This window comes from Syngnathus leptorhynchus, chromosome 5 (genome assembly GCF_054491065.1).
Source record: "Syngnathus leptorhynchus isolate UIUO chromosome 5, UIUO_Slep, whole genome shotgun sequence".
Classification (NCBI taxonomy): Eukaryota; Metazoa; Chordata; class Actinopteri; order Syngnathiformes; family Syngnathidae; genus Syngnathus; species Syngnathus leptorhynchus.
In genome coordinates this window covers 14,598,842-14,623,101 of record NC_141199.1, presented here as the reverse complement: position 1 = coordinate 14,623,101, position 24,260 = coordinate 14,598,842, and the positions used below count along the sequence as shown (strand labels likewise).

Sequence of the window (24,260 nt, the reverse complement as noted above, 5' to 3'; positions counted from 1 at the left end):
CCTGAGGGGTGGGGTAATATGGGGATGGGTCTATTTCAATACGCGCCGTGTGTGGAGAGACACTGAGAGAGGAGGTCCGGGAGGGGCATCATACCGTCCGTCTGTCTATCTGTCTGTCTGTCCGTGTGAATGGCGGATGGGGAAGCCGCCGTGTCTGCTGAGAGGGGGGTGGCCGCTGTGATGGAGTTCTAAACCCGAAGAAGGAGCTCACATCTCTTTCCTGCGTTTTGTGCACGTCGACGCTCCGATCGGACGTCCGCTTCTTCTGAACATGGATCCCGAGAAGACTTTGACGTTCTGTCTCGGGCTCAAGGCTGAGGCGGTACACACACACGCACGCACACACACACACACGCGTGAGCGCGCGCATACACACTAGTGTCAAAACGCAGGGGCATGGATTGCTGCAGAGCAACATGCTTCCATGTTGATAAACACTGCAGCAGCCTCTACTCGCCTGCACTCATGTCTACCTCCGATTTTTTTCATTGATTCCCCAATTCTGAATTTTAATCATAAATGACCTGTCTCCTACTCGTCACGCAAATAAAGACTAGCAGATGCACAACAAATATTTGCTTCGAGAGTAGGAAGAAAAATGGATGCCTTGTTCTTCTAAGCTGCTACCTTTCACCTGTCTGTGTACAGTACAATGTTTACAGCTTCTAGTGATGCTTTATGCATGACAAACAGTTGTAGAAGTGACTAAATTGCTGATTCAGGATTCTGACAGCTCCACAATGTGAATGACCTTCCATTTTTTTGCGTGCTGATTAAAGCTTCTCGCCACGAATCAAATTGCACTTTATTGCACGGGTATTTGAACGATGACATTTCAAATAATACTCCCAATCATCTTTACCTTCGCATATCACTACGATGAATTTGAAGGGAAACAATGCACATGTGACATAAGTATAAAAGTTAAATTTTCGCCAAAATATGGCTTCAGGGTCCTATTTGGACAAAGTGACCTCATTATCATTCTAATACTTTTAGGTCAATGATTGGCTGAATGCTTTTGTAGTCACAGCAGACACAAGAGAAGGCAGCAAGAGAAGAAAACAAGCAACAAGTGAACCTGCCCTAATTTCCATACGGAAAGATATATGTTGTTTAAAACCACCGTTATAGTCAGACAGCAAGAAAATTCTGGATTTGGATATCAGTGTACAGTGTTGCTATGACATTTGGGGCTTGTTGAATTTTGGCTCATCATCATTTCGTGCGGTCGAGTTCTTTGTGTGCGTTGAAATTGCGGTAGAGGGCAATACTTTGTTCCCTCATACAAACAACATATCCATCAGGCAGTTAACAAAAGAGTTCCAAACACAGCCACGGTCTTTCTGCATTGTTGTCTCTCACTTTCACTGGCAATTTGTCACTTTCCTCACTGTGGGCCTCCATGACATTTACACAAGAATGACTGATATACTCATTTTGGAATTTTTGGCAAGACATTTGAATGAAAAATGTGACTTCAGATGTTTTGAAATGTGCCGTACGATTGAGTTTGTATTTATTACTCGGGATATTTTACTGGGAGTGCCTCAGGGATCTGTTTTAAGCCCCTTGCACTTTGCAATAGCGATGAATAAGCTGATAGATGAAGTTAGAATGGAACCGTGATGTTCCTTGACCTATAGAGAAATGTTTGTTTCGAAGAAAAAAAATTATACAAGCACTTTGAAACTGGTGGAGGAAATTTATTAAGTCAGTAAAGAGTCTCTGCTAGAATGAAGTTGTGGAAGTTCACTATGAGGTGTTTCCTGTAACGGTTGCATATATCTATTTGTCTTTCACTAGATGACAATGTCCCTGAGATACTTGGATGGGACCACCGAGGCTTCCACGGTGAGCAGCTCGACCTTCGCTATTCATTTCAGAGCGCTATGAAAATCAGGCCTCTGAGCATAACCACAGTGGTCGCCATGGCGACTCAATTATTTGCCGTTACGGCTCGTGTGGTTACCATGCGCGAGGCAGATATCGCTGCGGCTCACTCCGGGCTTTCCTTCACTGATGTAATCATTGTGAAATAATGCCACATATCAGCTCTTGATGGGAAAAAAAAATTGTTTATCTCAATCCATTTATTACATATCACATCTGACAGACTTCAACCATTTTTATTTATTTTTTTACAGGTGGCTGTTCCCAATAAGGAATCGGCTAACAAGGTGTCAATAGTTGTTTGTCTACTTGTTTTAAAAATGAGCTGTCATTTGTATTCAAATTTATATCTTCATAATCATTCACCATCTAATATATATATATCCTGGCATTGCAGAGGTCACACGGGGTTTTGTTTTGTCCACCAGGTGGTGAAGCAACATGACGGTTCTGGTAGCCAGCCCGTAGTCAGTCCCAAGTACTGTCCTGGTATAAACAACAATCCGGGTTACCTGTGTGAGACAGGACACTGCTGCGGAGAGACGGGCTGCTGTACCTATTATTACGAACTCTGGTGTGAGTCACCTAACCGCCTTTGTCAGTCGAAATTAAACGAGATCGAAAATATTTCAGGGTATGTTACGATTGGCTAGGGGTTAAAAATGGGGCTTCGCTCTTCCTTGCAGGGTTCTGGCTGCTGTGGACCGTGTTGATCCTCTTTAGCTGTTTCTGTGCTTACCGCCATCGCCGCGCCAAACTGAGAATCCAGCAGCAACAGAGACAGCGGGAAATCAATCTTATTGCCTATAACGGAACCTACAACTACCCGTCCTCCATGCTGGATCTGAGTAGGTTTATTTCATCGCTTTGTAGTGTTTAAAGAGAAAAGGTGCTTATCCTACTTCAGATTGTTTGCTCAGTCTAACTTTTGTACCGCTCAATTTTAAAACTAAATTGTATACGACTATTCAAAATGTAAAATGAAAATGGACGCTGAAGATATACGTTCTTCTTTTTAGGTTTTCTGGCCACCTTCAAGTTACCCTCTTACGATGAGGTGGCAGCGCAGCCCACCACGCCTCCTCCGCCTTACAGCTCCGTCTTCGCCCTGCAGGGCGGCGCCACGCTTGGGCCCGGCTCCTCTTACCCTCATCACCACCTCCACAGTCACCCCTGCCCCCCTTACCTGGGGCCGGGCCCCAGCGGCCTCACCTCGTCCCAGAGCTCCGACAACTACACCAGCTGCTCCTGCGAGTCCTGCTCCCTCACCTCGCCCTGCAGCACCTCCTTCTCCGTCCAGGTGACGGACGAGACGTACGATAGCAGCCGCGTGTCCACGCCCAGCGAGACGGGTGGCGACGGCGCCTTCTTGCCCGGGGTGGGGGGCGGCCGCTTATCCTCGGCCTCCTCCTCGCCACCTTCGGCGCAGGTTCCGGCGGATGTCATATCGCCGCTCGCTCGGAATGTCGTTCCCAGTCGTTCCTATCACGGCAAAGAGGGGATCCCATGTCCGGCTGCCCCGCTCTCACTTCCCCTGCGCCCCCTTAATAGCTACCGCCCCTCGCCCCACCCTCGCTTTCCGCTTTCACCCCTCATTCTTCTCCCTTCCCTTTCCTCCGGGCAAGTCCAGCATCTCATCTACTCCGACGGCTTACCTCGCTCCACCACGTCACCTTCTCAACGGGCCGTCCCCGCCGCAATGCGCCCCGACGACGAGGAGGATGACGAGGAGGATGACGAAGAGGATCACTTCCGCCACCGACGCCTGACGGGTGATTCCGGCATCGAGGTGTGTCGATGCCAAGTGAAACGCAGAGACCGAGAAGAGGAAGCGGGCCTCAAGGAGAAGGAGAAACACGACAGCGTGGATTGCTCCCTCCGAGCTAAGGAGGGGGTCCTCTCTCCTCTGCTGGACGCCGTTGTCGTCGTGGAGTCCTCGGCTGTCTGACGAGGAAAGAAGGAAGTGTTGTTATGTTAGCGTCATCCTCGTTGAGCAAGACTAGTAGGTGAAAAGTCACTGAAGTAAAAGTCTTGGAGGTGAGTGGGAGGACGGGATGAGTTTTATCTCCTCTTCACCTCGGAGAGCAGGTGTTCGTTGAGCCGTGAGGATTGTACAAAAGTACAAAAAGCACAAAGGAAAGGTGAGGTCATTTGGATTGACGTCAATGGGTTTACATGAATTTCCTTCATTTTCATTTTTGAGTCACCCCCCCCCCCCCTCCACAGTCAAAGTGGTAAAGTCCGTCTTTTACTGCACAATAAACCTGTGCTCGGCCACATGACGTCACCAAGGTGAGAGGTCTCGTTTTAATACTAGTGATAGTTAGGATTATGCAAACAACAACAACAAAAATTATTCCCACAAAATATTGTAGTGACACACATTCCCCATGTGTGGCTGGGAATATGTAAAAGTGCATTTACGATCTTTTTTTTCTTTTGCTCTTATTTTTGAGTCAACTTAACCTTTAAAAGTGTTGAAATCCCCATCCGCCCTTTTTATACCAGCAAATGAGGTGATCAAGTTTGATCAAACAATCAAGTTTGGTGAAGGTCGCACACTGTTTGATGCAACGTGTTGGCTGCCACTCTTGCCATACAAATCAGTTTGATGATGATGATGATGATGCGATTGATCCATTTCATATATATATATATATATATATATATATATATATATATATATATCAAATATAATCATGAATTGATGCTCTCCCCAATGTAAAGTAAATTCAACGATTTTTTTTAATTTTTTTTTTCTGTACATGGAGATGTCCTCTCACCAGCTTCATATTATATTCTTGGCGTGCAAATGTTTATATAGCAACACTATTTTCTAATTGGATACCATAATATACGGCTCTCTTGTGTCTTTCAAGGCTGCTACTGTTTAAAGGCAACATGTTAATCCAACTCTCTCATACACTGATGATGAATGTATAAAAAGGACTGCTCAAATGCTTCTGGACATTTTTACAGTGGACCCCTACAGTGAATTGTATGCAACCAGGCAATACGAGCTCTGATGTGTTTTGTTTTTCACTGTCGACAAATATTTCTAGTTAGTTTTAAGGCTTAGTCAAACTGTTGTTTTGTACTTCAAAGTCATTGGTTGGACTGTACAGTAGTCGCCCATGTAGAGTGCCCGCCGAAGTGGGTGGGTGATGAGGAGCCCTTGACTGAAGTACCACCTGAGATTGAAGCAGGTTACTTTGTCCTGGTGATGTCTCCATTGTATGGAAATAGCACACACGCGTACATCAACTGTATTTAAGCATCAAACTAATACGCGTTTGCTACTGTCGTTACCATAAGGGGACACGGGTCATCGACAAGAGACCACTTTTGATTTTACAGTGGCCGTTTTGATCATTTTATGTGTGAAAGTGATGCTTACTATTCGCCTAAACACTAAGACAAACGTGACTGTTAGGTTTGTGATTGCTTGATTTTTAAAGGTTATTATGACACACTGTATGTCTCACAGGGAAAAAGTGCTTACATTTCGATTTTTCCTTTATACCCCACCACTATGAATTTGACCATAATTAGCACGAGGATATAATTAAGCACGATGGCATATAATGACATTGTGAAAAAGTAGTTTCATGCCACTCCAGTTTGTAATCATCAATATTAAATTGCACATATATTCGAAACAACCAAACTGCTATGCTAGCACGGCTCCTGCCAGATTAATGCTAATATAACAGGCTCTGCTATTGACATTTTAAATTCTGTTCTAGAAAGTGAAAAGATTGTGAAAATGCTGAGCGGTTAGAAGCCATAAGCCCCCGTTAGCCAAAAAAGATCATGTTAAGCCCTCGTCGCAGGCATATATTCTTTATCCTTGACAAAAAAAAAATACTTTTATTATACAGCAAATTTTAGCTGGTGTTTATATGACAATATTACACAATACTGACTCCCAGTGGACAAGACAGGAAATGGAGGTACTCAAAAAGTGTGTCAGTGAGGTCATCAAATGGTAAAACTCTTGAATAGAAGCTAAGAGTGAACACCAAAACTATTCCGGTGGTGTATAAACGCAAAGTTATATAAAAATAATTAACCTACCTGTAACCAAGATGTATCGTACATTTCTGTACTCCTTTAAATCATGTTATTGATTAGCACTAGCTGATGTGTGATTTAAAACAGCCCGTGGTGCCTAGAAGCTCTTTAGGCATAATATATTTTCTCGCTGCTACGTGAGCGTGTGTGTGTGTGCGCGTGCGTGCGCGTTTTTGTACGTTGTGTGTCGTACATGAAGTCAGTTTTAGCTGTGCTTTTAAGCGGCCACTTTCAAAATAGACGCCGCACACGCGAAAATCGCAAAAGTAGTATTTAGCAATAGTGTTCACACTGTTTTTCCTGACTCTGGTGGAGGCTGATTGATGGGAAACAAACTGTTGTGAAAAAAAAAAAAAAAGACTTTTACCTCTTTCCTACTGAGCCGTGAGCTGTGCTGGGCCGAGGCCTTCGATTGTACATACGCAGTATACGTATATACTGTAAGCATTTGAATTGCCTTTGTCTTAAAGGCTTCTCCCAAGTGCAAACAAGAAAGGTGGCTTTATTTCGGCTCAATTTGTGGCCTCCGTGTGTTACCAACATTTGTGTCAGTCGTACGAGGAAAAATCTTAAAATATTTTTTTTTAAAAACAACAACATAATGGTACGTTTACAAAAACACGTGAGCACCTACCGAGCGTTGATTTCACATTAAAGCCGAGTTGCTGAGCGTTGATTCACTGTATATAGAGAACACTTTTTGATTTTTTGCCTTCTGTGGAACTGTTTAAAATCAAACATGGCCAAACTCTGCCCTCAATTTAGGTCACGGGCCACTTTAAGACTGTTAAAGACTGGTAAGGACTGTTCGTTGTTTCAAGAGAGCATTTCCTCTATCTTTTTTACTCGAGTGAAGCAGGGAATTGATAAGGCAACTTGCCAGGAATACAAAAACACATGACTGATCATCCAAGACTGTTGATTCTTTGTGAAACAACATTTATTTGTGTGTTTAGAAGCAAGCAGGATTTATAGAAGTACATGTGACTATGTGAACTAGTTCCGATGAATATTACTACAAGTTGTGGTGTTCTTTTTAAGCTATCTACTATCTGTACTGCTCTCTTGTGTTGTAACTTAGCATGTGTGAGAGACTTAAACTGTTGTTGTGCAACTGAAAAAACAAAACACACGCTTTTCATGAGGCCAAAGTTGATTGTCATTTTACTATCATGATATTTGTCGATACGAACATCCGGGCGTGTTTATTATGTCTGGCAATGATTCAAAATCTTGGTGTGTATAGCATAGACACCTGTGGTGCATACTCAGATGTGAAATGAGATTCTCTTAACATTTTCATATATTTGTATATTTATTGGGTGCTGTTTTCCAAGAGGTTGGTCCTACGATATGATCACCTTCTGGTATTTTTTTTTCTTCATTGCTGCTTCTGGAATTCGTTCATGTTGGATACAGACATCTATACTACTTTAAATCAAGGATGATGTGGATTTGGTGATAAAATAAAGTGGACTGAGTTAGCAACTGTTTGTGTTCTCTTGCTTAAAATTCTAGATGATTCTGTTTGGAAAGGAAATGCTTTAAAAAAAAACAAGAGTATAACTCAACTCTGTCACTATATATTTTAATCTCCATTTTGTATTTCACAAAAATCATGAATTTGTTTTTTTTTCAATTATTCCATGAGGTAAACGTATTAAAAATGTATAACTGACAGGTTTCAGGGAGAATGGCTACATTTTTTTAGTTGATCAAAATGCGCTATGGATCGTATGTAAGAACAGAACGGGCCGTAAGTGGGCCGCGGTCCGTATTTTGACTATATTTTCCCCAGTCTCCATCAACGTGGTTTACACTGCGACCTGCTGGCGAGAAATGGAACGACAACAACCCGTCACGATGGCGCTTTACTTCATCTTGCACGTGTTCGAGACCACAAAATTGCCACTCTATTATTGAGTTTAAATATATTTCGAATTCTAAATCTGTTATCATACAATACTAAGGGGGCGGTGTATTTTACATGACTTAAAACAAAACAGGCTATAAAAATGATATGTAGTGGCTTCTTTTTGAGTTTTTATTACCCCCCTGCTTGTGATTGGTCAGAACGGCCCAGCCCCCACCCTTGGCGCGTCCACGTGACCATACTCTCTGCTCTGGAAGTTAAAAACAGACTTTGTTTATCTTACTGCTCAAATGTGCTCGGCCTCAAGAGTCCACCTGCTCGTCTTTTCCTGTCTTTTTCGCCACTTCTAACCTCTAAGCTAGTTCCCCATCCCCGTGTTTTTTGTTTTTGTCCCTTTGTGGAACTAAAAAAAGGAAGATACACTCCAGAACTCGCGTTGGTGGGGGACTGACTGTTATCCAGCCAAGTCTCGTCATGGCGACCGAAGTGGACGCTCGGTCTTCGGCTCAGCAGGCAGACGGTGAGTCAGTGCTTGTGTCGGGGGTTCGACCTCCACTACCCCCGGGGCCTGCTGGCATGCACTGGCCGCCCCCCCATTGTCTACGCATGGGACGGGCTGCACGGCTAGCATGCACCATGTGCTCCGGAGACCCCCCCGCCCCAACTACCACTGCAACAACACTTGCACTTAACGCAATAGGGTGACGCAATATTGCACCTTTCACATTCCAGCCCATATTACCAAATGACTCCCTTTGTGCACATTAAGCAATTTTCCTCATATTTATAAATCCTCGCGTCGTGATTGGATGATCTTGGAGCGTTCACTTCCGCCTCGACAAACATGTCTGCCCACGCTCGCGCGACAGTGTTCCAAAATCAAAAACAACGCCATTGCTGTCTTTTCTGTAGTCTTTTTATTTATTTACATTCGAGGTCACGTAACGTTATACAAAGACCCGACCGTGCTTCGGTGTGTGCACGTGACGTCAGACACGTAGCGTTAGTATCCAAAGGCAGGTTTTATATAATCTCCGTTTTATACTGTGTTGAAATGTTACGTAAAGCATAGGAATGTATTATTAGCTGCATAACCAACAGGTTAAGCAGACAAGGATTAAACATTCTCGCCAAGACCCATTCTTTGGCTAACGGGGGAGTTTGACCTATCCATAAGAGAGGCTGAGATAGAATATCAAATGAAAATGCTGGAACGTCTTAAATCGTGCTACACAGACTTCTGATGAGGCTAAGGCACCCCCAGCCCCCCCCCCCCCCCGTGTAGTACCGTCCCTGCATGTTCTTATTAATACACTGACCTATATTGACCTCTGCGACACACAACATGCGTTCTAGTTTGCCCACATGGCTTTTTTGAAAAATAATTCATGTTAAGTGAAGCTTATGTATGTACAAGACCCATATTAGCAATCTTCTAGCCATTTGTGAGCAGAGAAAGAAAGTTATATGCATTCACTGAAGGTGTCAAGTTTGCATACCAGCTCACGTAAAATTAGCTCACAAAACTGCGCAAGTTCAAACTATAGGGGGAAAGTCATGTTTAGGGCAGCTCCTAATAAATTTGTGACGTACACTCGGGTTTACTGGTAGCATGTTATTTGAAAAGGGGAGGTGTGTTTACATCCTGCTCGGCGCTCCTGTGAACGCTGCAAAAAAGCAAACACGTCAGCAGTGCGGTCCTATCTCACTTTCTGCTATTCGTTTAAGTGCTTGTTATTTTATTGATACATGGCAAGTGGACTTTGAAGAAAAAATAAAAGTCACAATCAGCTCGTTCCCCTTTTACGATCACCATCACAATATCAAAGTAAAAAAACAACAACAACATAATAATCGCCTTATTTTCACCATTATTGCAATTGACTTAATTCCACAGTATTTCCATTTATGCATCCTTAGAAAATTGGAAGACATTTTCAAATCTCTATAGTTTGTTTTTAGTAATGTGTGACCAAATCAAATGTTCTTGGCCTATCTGGCCCACGTGCTGTAGGTTCCCTATTCCCATTTATGTTTATGTGTGACAACAACAAAGTTTTCAACAGCTGCAGAAGTAGCCTGACACTTGTTGCGCAATTCCCATCTAGGCAAAACTTTTTTTTTTTTTTTTTTTTTCTTCCTCCCTCGTAGCGCTCCACTGTACCCGGATTGGTTGGCCACGTGTTTTGGCACAGGGCCATTGGTCGAGTCCTAATTTACAACCAGTGACAGGCCGCGTGACCTACATATGGGAGGGAAGGAACAAGCAAAGTGGAATGTTTTTCTTTATACGCTTCCAAGGCATCGGGCGTGGCTGTAAAGAGTTAATCCTTGTCGGTTCTGCAATGTTGCTTTATTTTTTTCCATTTCTTGAACTACAATTCTGCAAAATGTGCATCTGGCTTTCTATGAAATTTCATTTTGGAAGAGTTGAGACTTTTTTTTTTTTTTTGTGGTCTGGACATCTTCCAGTCATAATACTGCACATGCAGTGAGAGTTCACACTATCATTTGGATCCCTGCGTAAGTATTCATTACCCCACCCTAGGGACCGCCCGAGGCAGTCATGTGACCCACGACCATGCCATATGTAGTCAGTTCGGCCGCCGCGAGCCAACCGTGCAAGGACGGGAGCGACGTTAGAAAAAAAACAGGCGTCAGCATTTCTTTACCATGTGTTCTCCCTTTGCTCCTTCCTCCCCCCTCCCACGCCTGCAAGAACACAGCAGTCCCGCCTGTTGTTGCATTTATATTCTCATTCCTCAGAATCCATAAATGTTTAATGGCCACGTTGGCCTATTTAAGGTTAATGCAGAGTACTTGTATAATCATCATGGATTTTTTTTTTTGAAGTTGCTGAAAGTGTTGTTGTATTCCACAATACATTGTGACTTTTCTTACATCTTGCGCTCGACAAATTCTCTCTCTCGCTCCATAAGCGACCGTTACTATCAGTTCCATCTGGACGGTTTAACTGAAATGTGGCTCACAGGGACGTTTCCTCGCGACGACCAGCCGGAAGAGGCGGAGCGTCCCTACGCCGACGATGACGACGAGCTGAACGAGGTGGAGATGAACGGCAACTGGACACCTCAGGAGAAGGCCCTGCACGAGGCCAGGCTCAAGGCCAAGGCCAAGCGGCGACTGCGCAAGTCATCGTCCCGCAACTCCACCAGCGATTCTATCTCCGAGTCGGGGGACACCGCCGGCGCGGACCCCAACAGTCCCAAAACCAAAGTCGTCCCCAGTGACCGCAAATCCAGAACGGGCAAAGGCAGAGGCCTGCCAAAAAAAGGTACTTCTTGGAGCAGACTATTAAGTTTTTTGACTTGATATTTTGGTTGCAGTTAGCTAAAAAACACAAACAAGTCTGAAATGTTAGCCCCTCCAAAATTCCCTGTTTACATGCAATATGTGATTCATATAAAAAGTCTGCACACCCTAATTTTAAACGGCATATTTTTTATTTATTCATTTGTTGTTTTTTCAGGTGGAGCAGGCGGTAAAGGTGTCTGGGGTGCCGCTGGGATGGTTTACGAGGATGAGGAACCTGATTTGCAGGATCCCAACTACGACGAATCTGCTCAGGTTAGCATGAACGAACACGTTTCGTTTATTCTAATAATGTTCATCAGCACTGCAAGACAGATTGAGATGATCAAACATCAGTAAAAAGTAGCATCGATGTATCCAAGCACCTTCTTGTCATCCAGATGGCTGTGTCACTTGTCAATCAACTGAACCTTTCAATCTTTAACCTCCTTATCAAGCAAAGGGCTCAGCGTACCAGTGAAAGAAAGTAGAGTGGGAACGGAGCTTCTGCTGATGTTTAAAAAAAAAAAAAAAAAACGTTGATAACAGTATAATTTCGGCCTTGATGTTGGAACACAGTGGAACCGGAACAGTGTCAGTGGGGGAACTAGAACACACCGGTACTGACAAATAAATGGCTCGTGTGCTGAGCAAGGGGATTGCCTGACACACAAGGCCACAATGTCCTTGGGAAGATTCCAAGTAGTAAAGATAAACGTCAGGGTTAAATGTGGAAAAGGGCCGACGGTTCGGGACATACTGTAGTATGAAAGGAAGGTTTCTAACCCGAACAAGATTAATCAATTCAATAATAATAAATATATATATTTTTTTTTAGACCCATGGGTAATACGGATTAATTGGCCAATTCATTTAAAATATTTGTTTTGCATAGTCGCGTTGGGTGTAACGCACTACTTTATCATTTAAGGGAGACACGGTTTATGTCAAAGTTCTTCCAGAGGTTGACAAGAGGGACTTGGGGAAAATGGTCAACCCAATTGTCCAAGAATACTTCGAACATGGTGACACAAAGGAGGTCCAGGTTAGTGAAAACACAATTTGAGCACAATTAGACCCGATTCTACATGCAAGTTGCACTTGCTAACACGGCGATACATGTGCACTAAGATGCTGCTGAAGGAACTCAACTTGGGCTCCCACAAGTATGAGTTCTCCTCGGTGGCCGTCTCGCTGTCCCTGGAAGGCAAAGCCAGCCACCGAGAGCTCACCTCGCGCCTACTGTCCGATCTTTCGGTCAAGGTGCTAAGCCAAAGCGACATGGCGAAGGCCTTCGACAAGATGCTCCAAGACCTGCCCGACCTCATACTGGACACGCCTGATGCTCCGCAGGTACTCGATGCATTTGAGAATTTAGCCTTGTGTTGGCGTGTGACAAACATAAGTACTAGGATTGACCGTTAGGGGGCAGTGTGGTGCAACAAGGGCAACAAGACTGCTGGAAAATGCAAAGAAGGAAGAGTAGTCATAGAAAGAAACATGAAAGTTTTCTCACCGTCGAACTGTTTATTTCGCTTCCTGTACATCTGTGTTATTTTAGTTTGATATATTTTAATATTTTTTTTTCTCGCCAGATGTTGGGCCAGTTTATAGCCAGAGCCATAGCGGATCACGTCCTTCCCATGTCATTCCTGGACTGTTACAAAGGCAAAGTGGACTGTGATCATGCCAGGTGAACATTATCTCTTTTCTTTCTTTCTTTCTTTCTTTTTTTTTTATGATTTGATTTGAAAAACTTCTGTTTTCTATATAGGATGGAAAATGTCTTTTTCTACACTGACCCTATTTTTTGTTTGCGGTCAGAGTGGCTTTGGACCGCGCCGCCGTGCTGCTATCCCTGAAGAGCGCCATGGTGCGTCTGGACAACGTGTGGGGCGTGGGCGGCGGCCTCAGACCGGTCAAACATCTCATCAAAGAGGTACGATTAGCCCAGTAACTATTTTATTGCTGCAATGTGAAGATCCACTTGCACAGTTTTCATCGTAGATACCTCAAAAAAGATTCGATACAAAAAAAGGCATTCGCAGGCTGTCGAAACGTGACACTTTAGGTAGGTTAAGTGTTTCTATGTGTACCTTGTGACCGGCTCTTGACCAACCCAAGGTGTAGCAGGGCATTGTGCGGTTCGACGACCCTCTCGCCACTCGAGAGTGTGTTTGTGGACATTCTGCAAGATAAACAAAAGGCGCTGTGGCCTCTGTTTTGTTGCTGTCAGCAGCAGAGTGCCTTCCGCGCAGAAATGTGTACTGTTGCGGGGGCGTCCACACACACACACACACACACACACACACACACACACACACACACACACACACACACACATCTGCACACCAGGGCCGTTTTTTTTCCTGACTGCTCGAGCTTTGTATTGTGGAATTTTTTTGGTGCTCGAATTTGGATGCTGCCGTGTGTAGATGAGATGCTATCTTACGCAAGAGAGTGAATTATTTTTTTTTTTTGTACCACTTGCTATTCACAGTTTAGGTTTTGGGGTATTTTAATTATTCATAGTTTGGAATGTTTATGTTTGTTCCCAGATGAACCTTCTGCTGAAGGAGTACCTGACCTCAGGAGACGTGTTGGAGGCCGAGCGCTGCCTTCGAGAACTGGAAGTCCCCCACTTCCACCATGAGCTTGTGTATGAGGTATCATTTTGACAAATTTTGATTATTTATAGTGTGGGGGTACCACAACATGGCAATCTCCATATTATAGCTAAAAAAAAAAAGGGAATATTGGATCTAATTAGCATCTCCTTGCATCCAAGTACAAAACTAATTGGAATAAAATATCCTTTCTTTCAGTTTTACGCCAAGGACTATTTGTTCATTTTGGCAGTGACTACACTTTCATTTGTCAAGTACGGGTTCCGTACTGACCAATCCAAAATAAATAAGAACATTGTGTCGCAGAGCGTCTATAGAAATAAATTTCCCTGCCTCGCACTTTGCGGCTGGCTGTTCCTCTATTAATTTGTAAAATGTTGAATTCAAATGAGGATGACATGTTTTACCTATGAGAGCCCAAAAGCTTGTGTTATATTTTCAGGCTATTGTAATGGTGCTCGAGTCCAAAGGCGACACGGCCAGCCCCATGATCATCAAGTTGCTGCAGTCCCTCTGGAAAACGGGCCACCTCACCGTGGATCAGATGAACAGGGTCAGTCTCGTCATCTTGGTGTGAAGAACTCTTTATGGACCAGCTAACATTGACTTTTACCTCTGTAGGGTTTCCAGCGGGTCTACGACGAACTCCCCGAAATCAGTCTCGATGTGCCGCACGCCCAGACGATCATGGAGACGTTTGTGGACCTCTGCTACCAGGAGTCTGTCATCACCAAGCAGCTAAGAGATGATTGTCCTTCGAGGTTGGTACAATATGACATTTAGGCTGTGGTGGACCGCCGGTCTACTCAACTACTGTGTAACTAGTGAGAAAACTTGAGGTTTAAATAAAATTTACAGTAAATTCAGGATCCAGTGTTGATATTTTTCTATCATTCCACCAAGATGTTTTTTTTTTTTTTTTTTTTTAATAGAGGGCGCAAGCGTATGGTCAGCGAAGGTGATGGCGGCAAGATTAAAAATTAAAAATGAGAGATGAAGAGGATACTCAGGAGGAGGCACGCCTGTCTAGATGTGCATTCAGGTTTCATCTGGACAAGTTGGGAGTTTGAAGCTCATCCCCCTGGTGTCTTCATCACACAAACACACACACACACACACACACACACAGCAGCTTTGGTGGAAGTGAAGGCAGTCTGCTTCATCTTGTTAACGCTGTTGTTGTTTTTGTAAGAATGTTCATTGTTTCTTGGGTTAATCCACCAGTATTGTTTCAGCTTTTGTACTTTTTTTTTTTTTCCCCAAAAAAAGATAACTCGCAGGTGCAGTCAAATCATCGGGGAAGTGGACCTTCTATTGAGGTGCCTATTGCTTTGCTTGACCGTTTCCATAAATGGACATATCTGTTCAGTTGATCTGGAGATGGTTTTGTTCAACATAAACACATCACGGGTTTTCTGTCTGTTTCACATATTGACCAAAGTTTGAATATGTATTAAAAAAAATATGTTCATTAAAAAAAAGCAGCATATTTGTTTCTGGGTTTTGTGGGGTTTTTTTAACCAGCGATACCTTGTACGTTGTATTGTATGTGATCAAACAACATTCGTTGCTAGCAGTCATCACCAGACTCTTTAATGAGGCTGTTTTGACATTTTTTGTAGTACTCTGAGGGCCACACTAAACTTAGAAACATATACTTCTAAAAATAGAGTACAAGTATTGATTTATCTTAAGAATTTGTGGATACATATTTTTAAAATAAGGTTTAAATGAAAATTTTCATTATTTTCCTCAAAAGCCAAACATTATTCTTTTGCTCAAATTAAAATTTAACTAAATTATTATAAATGGCCTTAAGTTCTTTTTATTTTCTGTAATAAAATTAAGCAACGACAAAGACCAATCAGTTATTGCAGCATCAATTACATTGTACAATGTAAAATAATTTGGTTAACCGTTTCATATTTTATTGACCGCTTTATATATAACTTTTTTTACCCTCAATTAATTCACGGTATTTTATTTTATGTATTTTTGTATTTAGCTAAATAAGCACAAACGTAAACCATTGGGTGACGTCACATTCAAGCGCTCGAGATAAACGTCATCAAACAGTGACGTGAACGTGGAAGTAGCGAGACGAGCAAGCGAGCAAGTAGCCGAGTCTAAACATTTTGAAAGGTGGGTGACCGTACACCCAGTGAACGTATCAAATTGTCATACACTCAATGAACATTATATCAAATTGCGTTAATATTGGATTTAATAATTTTTAACATTGTAATTTTGTGACAACCAACCGTACTATCATCTTGCCTTCAAGACAGCTCTATTAGAAGGCGTGGTGTGATGAGTGGCTCATGTGTCAAGTTATTTTTAATTGCCTCATAGAAAATGCGAATTTGACTCTCGCCTTATTAACATCAAGAAGTCCCATATCAATCAGAACAACGCAATAGCAACGTGAAGCAGCAATACGTGTAATTTATGTGCAGAATTTTTTTTCAAGGAATTTATGTCCTTTTTGTTTTTAAATGCATCAGACGAATTGTTAAATTTATACATAATGTGCCTTTAATGGCCGTCTACGGCTTGATTGACACCATGATGATTATTGGTAATATTGTGGTTGACCTTTGCGACACCTTACCTTTGTTGCTTTGAATACTTTGTGTTGTCTCACTTGTTATTGGCAGTGTTAGAACATCGCGTCTATGTTGCTTTGAATATTTTTGTCTTCTCCCAGTTCTTGCCAGTCAGTCCTGGAAGACGTGTTCCTCACTTCTGCCGCAATCTTAAAGGAAAAGCCAAAAAAAAGGCCCAAGTAATTTTCACATTAATAATTTTCTTCAACACATTTGGACCCGTTCAAGTCCTTGAGCTCCACACGTTACTCTCGTCCGCAGGTCTACAAGATCAGGATGGGCAGGCAGCGTAGGAGGGTGCCGGCCGGAGAGAACTCCTCTCTCCTAAATAATGAGAAGCCTTCTGCGTTAGCTCGCAAGGATAAGAAGAAGAAAGTCGATATTGGCAAAATCTTCATCAACATCTCCATCGGCCTCTGTGTGGTCAGCCTCATCTGGTTCTTCTACGCGTACTACATGCGCTCCAGTCTGGCCAAGCGCGTGGTGACGTTGCACCCGTCGCCTCCTGTCCTGGATGCCAATTCCAGCAGCGCCACGGTTTCTCCAGACAGGTTTTGGGGATCCTACAGGCCTCAGGTCTACTTTGGCATGAAAACAAGGAGTCCCAGGTCAATTGTGACAGGTAGACATACATACAAAGGCTAATAGAGAATGGTCAGTTAAAATACTTTTTATTCCATCAATAAATAGGCACAACCAAATTCATGTGAACATCTGTAGATCTCACTCATGGATGATAAACTGGCGTGTATATTCATCTCTTGTCTGTTGCCATCAGGTATGATGTGGATGATTCAGCCTTCCACCATGGATGTGAAACTGAGGCACACCTGTGAGCAGGATGATCGCTTGAAAAGTTACGGCTGGCTGATGCACGACGGGCTCACCTTCGGCGTCCAGGAGATCCAAGACAACAATGTCGTACTGACCACCGAGTTTGTCAAGAGAGCCGGAGGTGATCACGGTGGAGATTGGACCTGGAGGGTCACCGCTAAGCCACATGTGAGTAGACAAGTGACAATGTTTCCATAGCAACCACCATGAACAAACTGCCATCTTTTATTTTTTGTTTGGTTTGAACCCATCAGAGCTCTGGCTCAGCCGGGCCAATCCTCTCCCTGATGTTCTACGCTGCAGCAGATACCCAAGGCTCACTGCAGGCTCACGTGGAGGAGAAAACCCGTCTCGCCTCCATCACGGGTGTCTCGGAAGAGCTGGGCAATTTCAAGATCACGTTCCAGAAACCCGTTGGCCGGAATTTGACCAAATCTAAATATGCCAGGTAAAAAAACAAAATTCAAATGTGTCCATCTTTGTGTCACTGTATGAGGGAGTGTTTCATAACTTTGACCACTAGATGGCAGTATGCAGCAACTATTCTTTGGTTTGACCAAGCGCTCACACTTACTTAATCCTTCATAATATTAAGGACATGGAAGTAAAACTGACCGGTTTGTGAAGGCCTGTATTTGTTTTCTGCCTTTTCCAGTTACAACTACCTTCAGACTCTCACTCCCGGCTTGGAAAAGCTGACTGACATCGTGAAGCACAGTCTGAACCGCAAGTTTGTCCACAACCCTCCGAACGGGCTGAGCAGGCACTACATTGGCCTGGGCCCCTACAGGCCCCCCCATCACCCCAACCAACAGAACGAGCCCGAGGCAAGGAAAGAAAGTGACTTCGTAGTGCACCAGGTCACCATTCAGGTACCTTTTCAAGTCGAAGTGCTCTTTGAATCGGCGAGCTTTCGCAGACGCCCCGACCAACTGGCGGGACCGATTATGACCCAGGAGCTGGAGAAGAGGAAGGCCGAGTTCAATGCCAAGTTTGAGGAGACGTTTCAGCTGGAGAATCAAGGTTTCAATCAGGCCTACATCAAGTTTGGCAAGGCGGCGCTCAGTAACATGTTGGGTGGAATGGGATACTTCTACGGCCAGTCGGTGGTGCAGTCCGTCTACAACGAATACCCGCTCCTGTATCCCGAAGGCGCTTTATTCACCGCCGTCCCGTCGCGCTCTTTCTTTCCCCGAGGTTTTCTCTGGGATGAGGGCTTTCACCAGCTACTGTTGAGTAGGTGGGACCCACAGTTGACCAGAGAAGTCATCTCCCACTGGATGGACTTGATGAACGTGGAGGGCTGGATCCCGCGCGAGCAGATCCTCGGAGATGAGGCTCGCAGTAAGGTCCCCGCTGAGTTCGTAGTTCAGCAGAACGAGAACGCAAACCCGCCCACGCTCTTTTTAGCCATTGCCGAACTAATTAAGCAGTTTTCAATGGATCCGCAGAGCAAGGAAGCGCGGGCAACTATACCTTTCCTCAGACGAATTTACCCCAGACTCAAGACCTGGTTCGAGTGGTACAACACCACTCAGGTGGGGCAGCTGCCTCACACGTACCGCTGGCGAGGGCGAGACAAGGACTCCAATCTGTTCCTCAATCCTAAAACGTTAACCTCCGGTCTGGATGACTACCCGCGAGCCTCGCACCCGTCGGCAGAAGAGCGCCACGTGGATCTGCGCTGTTGGATGTCCACGGTCTCGGGTATCATGGTTCAGATCGCTGGGATTTTAGACGAACCTCGGGCGGACTACGAATTCACCCACCAAGTGCTGTCAGACAACGAACTGCTGTACGAGCACCACTGGTCCGAGCACCACCTGGCTTTCAGCGACTACGGCAACCACACTCAGGAGGTATCCTTGGAGCAGGAGAAGGTGTACATGCCCCGGGGACAACACCGCCAGCAGGTCCCCGTCACGCGATTTGTTCGCTTGGTTCGCAAGGCTCCCAAACTCCGCTACGTCAACGCTCTGGGTTACGTCAGCTTGTTCCCGTTCTTACTTTTGGTTCTTGAGCCCGACTCCCCCAAATTGAAGGACATCTTCCGAGACATGAAAGATCCCAACAAGCTGTGGACGCCTTACGGCCTGCGCTCTCTGTCAAAATCCGATCCGTTGTACATGAAGCGAAACTCTGAACACGACGCCCCCTACTGGAGAGGACCCATATGGCTTAATATTAACTTCCTGGCAGTGAGGGCCCTCTATTACTACGGCCATATCCAGGGGCCGTATAAGGAGGAGGCGAATCATCTGTACGTTGAACTCAGGACAAACATTGTCAAAAATGTTTATAAACATTATGTGGAAACGGGTTATATCTGGGAAAACTACGACGACTACACCGGTGCGGGTCAAGGGAGCCACCCCTTCACTGGGTGGTCATCCTTAACTTTATTAATGATGGCTGAGCAGTACTAATATCATCTCATCGGAGAACTACAATGCCCCAGACCTGACATTGGGGAGGTGGGGGGGGGGGGATTTAATTAATTTAATGAGTAAAGCAATTTTTCATACTTTTTATGTTTTTGACCTGAGGAATCCATCCAATTTGGCACTGCTCATGTCAATGTTGTTTGAAAAAAAATAAATGATTTAACTGTTTTTGACAATACACTTGCATGAATCATGCGTTACTACCTCCATGCAACAACTTGACCCATATTTTTTTTTTTTCCGAGAGAAACTCCATCATACTTGGTTGTTTGTTGTGAAAGAAAAAAAAAAAACACAAGGGAACATTGAAATGTTTAAGTATTTACGATCGCCATTCCGATTTCTCACATCTCCCAAGGGAAATTTCAGAAGAGTATAAATATTTGAAACATTTTAAATGCGTTTTCCATTCAGCGTGTCTTAAAACTCCTCGCCAGGTACATGGCAAATGATTTGCTCCGTCGTAGCTCACATTAGCTTCAGCACGCCGTGACCTGAAGCGCAGCCACCGGAGCATTTCTCTTTTGTCACTTTGTGCGAAGGCTTCCAGTAGAATGTCAGTATAACAAGTCTTTTTTTTTTTTTTGCTTGGTTTCCATGGAGCGTGGTTGTTGTGAGGCCTCGCCGCTCAAGCTGACATCAAAAGACACCAAAATTGACTTCTGTGCACTCTTGGTGACATCATGACTTACAATCACACTGGCGGGGGCAGCTAGTGGCAAGATTCTTATTAATACTTTGACACCACGTATAAAAGCCAGCTAGCCAGAGCGTCCATGCTGGCCGTCAACGTGCGTGTGACTCCAATCTCATGGTTTCTACGAATGCGTTGAATTGGTTGAATACGGTTGTAAAGTTGAAGGCTCGGAAGCGGTGTGCAGCAAGGTTTCATTCCTATAAATAGTGGCTTCTATCCAGGCGCACGACCCGATTTGCAGTTGCGACACATTTCGGAGAAGATGACAGTTTTTTTGCACGTGGGACAATTTTGAATCGCCCAAGAAGTCTTATTACTTGGAATTCAATTACAATTTTAAGGAAATAGAGAATTTTTGTGTGATCATTAATGTTGAACAAAAATTTTTTTTATATATATATATATATATATATATATATATATATATATATATATATATATATATTTTTTTTTTTTTTTTTTTTTTTTTTAAGTGTGGGTGCAGATGAGTACATATATATATATATATATATATATATATATATATATATATATATATATATATATATATATAAACATTTTTAGTTTTCAATCCAGTGCTTTCATCAGACCTGTCAAATAACTTGTCAAGCGGGCCTCATCTGACCTGTGAGCTTGTGAAGGCAAAACACGGAAGTAAAAGCATTTAACAGTGATGAGCCAGCGTCCTGTGCCTTTTGCAGCAGTGTCTCGCAGAGGAAATGGATTGCACGTCCCTTTTATGCAGCTCCAAACTGCATGTATTTCTTTGAGGGTGTAGACAATGTGTGTGACTAAGGCACTCAGTGCTCCATCCCCCTCACCCAAGACCCTTTTTTTTTTCCAATGCGATGATGGGATAATAGGCAAACGGCATCAGAGCTAACTAATGTGACTGCATAATAAACAGATGAGTCAGAATGTGCTCATTTGCATATTTCAATGTTATCATTGTTTATAGGCAATAGCAATGATAATTGATTGCTCTCTACTAATCAACAGGTGTCGTGTACGTCGATGTGTACAGTAGCCTAATAGGCTCGTCTCAATGAAAATCAATATATGGTTATGTAATGCAGGAATTGTAAATATGCCTCATATATGATTTTAATTTCAAATTCTTATTACTATTAGGGATAACATTCATTTGAAAATGCTTTAATTCATTTCAGTTTTTAAAATTGAATTGGAAAACAGCTGTACCAAATAAATGTAGTAAATATGAGGTGGATTATTTAATATTTTATTGAAACAAAGTAGTATTGTTATGGCTATTACTATTATCTATTTTTGGGGTTATCACTTTAACCGCAGTAATAAATACAATTTGTTATTTTCTATGTATGTTAATTATTTTTAGCAATGTTTTAATTTTATTTAATTTTGAAGAAGGTGAATGAAGAAGGTATTTGGTCTGTATGCATTTACTCCAAATGTTTCCTGCAATAATTAGTAAGGAAAGACATTTTCTCTCAATTTCCTTTAGCCTTTCTATATGATTTTCTTTTCATTTTATTTTTTTAGCCTAAATGACATCTCTCTTCCTTAGATTTTCGCCCTTTCAGCTCAGGTTTTACTGTACTGTACTTAAATTGAGCCATGCGGCACTTTGCAAAATTCTGCCTGTATGCTAGAGGGAGCTAATTAATAAGGCATTCACCAGAAGAGGCTTTTTCAATACAGTACAGCCTGGCTATCATTTTACTTTACAATGGAGAGCTACTTAGAATTAAAACAGCGTAAGTGGATAATTATGCTAATGATCAATTTACATTGAAGATCTAGTGACAGGCTGTAATTTTCACGGGGGACTTTTTTTTTTTTTTTTTCTTCCAGGGATGGGGACACCTCTCGCGGGCTTTTTAGGAAGCTGCAGCCGATGTTCTGGATGAAAACAAACATGAGGCTTCTTGTGCTCAATGCAATTTCTATCCGTGCTTAATAGTTGATACTGGCGGCCATGAGCGCTTTCTGAATCAGACAACATAGCAATTGATATTCTCCTTGGCATCCAAATGAGGAAGCCTTCCTTCCTCCATTTGTTGCATTAGCCACCATCGTGCACGCCGCTCCATGTCTTTATATTCTTTTTTTTTTTTTGCTTTCTATGAAATCTTTGCCCCAACAGAGGCTTTGCAGTGAGCGGCAAACTTGCCTGAGCCAACATAGGTCTATGTATGTTATGTAAGCTCCACTATAAATAGGTTCACCCGGGATCTTTTGTCTTTACCTGATTCGCTCTTGGCCCAACAGTTTTTTATTTTTTTATTTTATTATTTCTAGAGAGAGCTGTGGATGCTAGTGCCACATCGAGCTGCCCGTTTCCATAGTTACTTTTGTTAGCTGCGAGCTCTTAACATTCTTCATCTGTTTCCTCACGTGTCTGCCGCGTCGGGCTATTTGTTTGGACCTGTTTGCATTGCGCCGTCCCCACTAATGAATGTGTCGACAGTGGCACGGTTGATGAAGATGAAGGCGTTCTCTAATTATCGGCAGTCATGTTTTCGCATACGCGTCGCTGCATGGGAGAAAGAGCAACAAATAGAAATAAGTGTGGGTGCCGATGAGTCAGAGACCACAACACGGAGACCTATTAACTTATGCCGGTCAACAGCACATGCAATTAGCTACGATAATGATTGCGTGTGGTGATTGATCTTCCAGGAAGTTTTGTAATATCTGGGGGGGAAACCCTTGGGGTGTCCTGACTTTTGCTACCAAAGGCTGCTTACGGTTTTTATAGACACAGGCCACTTTGCCGCTCTTCAGCGGAGAAAAAAAAAAAAAGGTATTTGGTCATATTGATTCAAAGCAGCAGCAATTTTTCAAAAAAATTAATAAATCTGCCGCTGATATTAGTTTTAGCAATTTACTGGACATGCCAGTCCTGGGTTCTTCTTATATAGAATTGCAAGGGGGGGGCAAGTCAAACGCTAGTAGATTTCTCACCCCATTTTTCTTATTACTCCATCGTAAATATGCTTAAAACATCTGCAATTAGCCAAATTAAGACAAGTAGAGAGTTGTGCGTCATGGATGCTCAGCTTCACAGTTAGGTAACAGCAGGTGCAGGCTCTGGATGGGGTCCAACTGCTTGCTGCTTTTGCTGCTGCTGGGAAAATGGATCCAGCAAAGAAGAGTGCAAAGTGCAAGCCATGCGTGGAGGAGTCTGGGGGCACGTTTCAAGAAACACCAGGGGCATTCCGCAATCATGATCCGAGCGCTCGGTGTGTGTGCCATCCTCACCCATCATCACTATGTTGTAGAAATCACAGGCAGCTGGGGGACCGTAGTGGGCGAGAGGCAAAAGTATTTTTGGAAGCAGCGGGAAACCTGGAGCGGCAGAAGAAGCGGTGATGGGGCCTGGTACCGGGCTTCCCTAACCCACTCCCACTCTGGGAGAAAGCGCAGGATGTGAGAATTCTTTCGAAAGAAGCACCACGCTTCCGTTGCTTTTTATTTTTATTATTTTTATACCCGACATTTGAATGATGATATGTAACAGCCCATCACACACACACACACACACGGGAGTTTGTAAGTGTGTGTATGAGAGAATCTGGCAGCTGAGGCGAATAGCGTGTATTTATAGAAAGTCGTGTTTCCGGCAGAGGTTTCTGTGGTTTTTAAACTCTCCCAATCCATTTTGTGCGGTGACTTACAGGCCCCATTGTATCCAGGTTTAGATTGAAGATGTTCCCTCAGCTAACGCCTCAGGGGTGAGATTTCTATGTGAGACATGTCACAATGCGGTTCGGAGGAGGCGGTTGGATTTTGCAACACTCGATACGCTCGTGTGTGTGTTTTGTTTTTAATTTGTAGGATCGCTCCCAAATAATCAGCTTTGCATCCATAAAGCGAAAAAGGGTTTCCTCAAAAACACTTAAGGCTGAATGCTAATGT

At 43.4% G+C, this 24,260-nt stretch overlaps 3 protein-coding genes across 4 annotated transcripts; all 3 read left to right on the top strand.

Annotated features, from left to right (window-relative positions):
- The first annotated feature begins 66 nt into the window (after positions 1 to 66).
- LOC147057159 (uncharacterized) lies at positions 67 to 7,444 on the top strand. The gene is made up of 6 exons (XM_085913042.1): positions 67 to 322; positions 1,807 to 1,854; positions 2,148 to 2,180; positions 2,322 to 2,469; positions 2,580 to 2,741; positions 2,913 to 7,444. The coding sequence occupies exons 1-6, from the start codon at positions 272 to 274 to the stop codon at positions 3,839 to 3,841; spliced, it is 1,371 nt and encodes a 456-aa protein (XP_085769168.1). The 5' UTR covers positions 67 to 271; the 3' UTR covers positions 3,842 to 7,444.
- Positions 7,445 to 8,072: 628 nt separating this feature from the next.
- Positions 8,073 to 15,268, top strand: pdcd4a (programmed cell death 4a). The gene is made up of 11 exons (XM_085912776.1): positions 8,073 to 8,360; positions 10,833 to 11,135; positions 11,331 to 11,428; positions 12,084 to 12,197; positions 12,284 to 12,505; positions 12,748 to 12,845; positions 12,977 to 13,091; positions 13,711 to 13,818; positions 14,222 to 14,332; positions 14,401 to 14,540; positions 14,712 to 15,268. The coding sequence occupies exons 1-11, from the start codon at positions 8,315 to 8,317 to the stop codon at positions 14,761 to 14,763; spliced, it is 1,407 nt and encodes a 468-aa protein (XP_085768902.1). The 5' UTR covers positions 8,073 to 8,314; the 3' UTR covers positions 14,764 to 15,268.
- Positions 15,269 to 15,816: 548 nt separating this feature from the next.
- mogs (mannosyl-oligosaccharide glucosidase) lies at positions 15,817 to 19,839 on the top strand. 2 transcript variants are annotated; one of them, XM_085913122.1, is made up of 6 exons: positions 15,817 to 15,921; positions 16,487 to 16,564; positions 16,647 to 17,007; positions 17,164 to 17,387; positions 17,474 to 17,667; positions 17,875 to 19,839. In XM_085913122.1, exons 3-6 carry the CDS (start codon positions 16,662 to 16,664, stop codon positions 19,643 to 19,645), a joined length of 2,535 nt encoding a protein of 844 aa, XP_085769248.1. In that variant the 5' UTR covers positions 15,817 to 15,921; positions 16,487 to 16,564; positions 16,647 to 16,661; the 3' UTR covers positions 19,646 to 19,839. The 2 variants fall into 2 exon arrangements, with proteins under 2 accessions (XP_085769248.1, XP_085769249.1); XM_085913123.1 differs by lacking the exons at positions 15,817 to 15,921; positions 16,487 to 16,564 and having other exon boundaries at positions 16,915 to 17,039.
- Positions 19,840 to 24,260: the final 4,421 nt, after the last annotated feature.

Coding starts and splice junctions, on each gene's coding strand:
- LOC147057159 (XM_085913042.1), top strand. CDS start 272: ATGGATCCCGAGAAGACTTTGACGTTCTGTCTCGGGCTCAAGGCTGAG. Junction 1,855..2,147: donor GGACCACCGAGGCTTCCACG/GTGAGCAGCTCG, acceptor ATTTTTTTACAG/GTGGCTGTTCCCAATAAGGA. Junction 2,742..2,912: donor GTCCTCCATGCTGGATCTGA/GTAGGTTTATTT, acceptor TCTTCTTTTTAG/GTTTTCTGGCCACCTTCAAG.
- pdcd4a (XM_085912776.1), top strand. CDS start 8,315: ATGGCGACCGAAGTGGACGCTCGGTCTTCGGCTCAGCAGGCAGACG. Junction 12,846..12,976: donor GTGGACTGTGATCATGCCAG/GTGAACATTATC, acceptor GTTTGCGGTCAG/AGTGGCTTTGGACCGCGCCG. Junction 14,541..14,711: donor AGAGATGATTGTCCTTCGAG/GTTGGTACAATA, acceptor TTTTTTTAATAG/AGGGCGCAAGCGTATGGTCA.
- mogs (XM_085913122.1), top strand. CDS start 16,662: ATGGGCAGGCAGCGTAGGAGGGTGCCGGCCGGAGAGAACTCCTCTCTC. Junction 17,388..17,473: donor GGGTCACCGCTAAGCCACAT/GTGAGTAGACAA, acceptor TGAACCCATCAG/AGCTCTGGCTCAGCCGGGCC. Junction 17,668..17,874: donor ACCAAATCTAAATATGCCAG/GTAAAAAAACAA, acceptor TGCCTTTTCCAG/TTACAACTACCTTCAGACTC.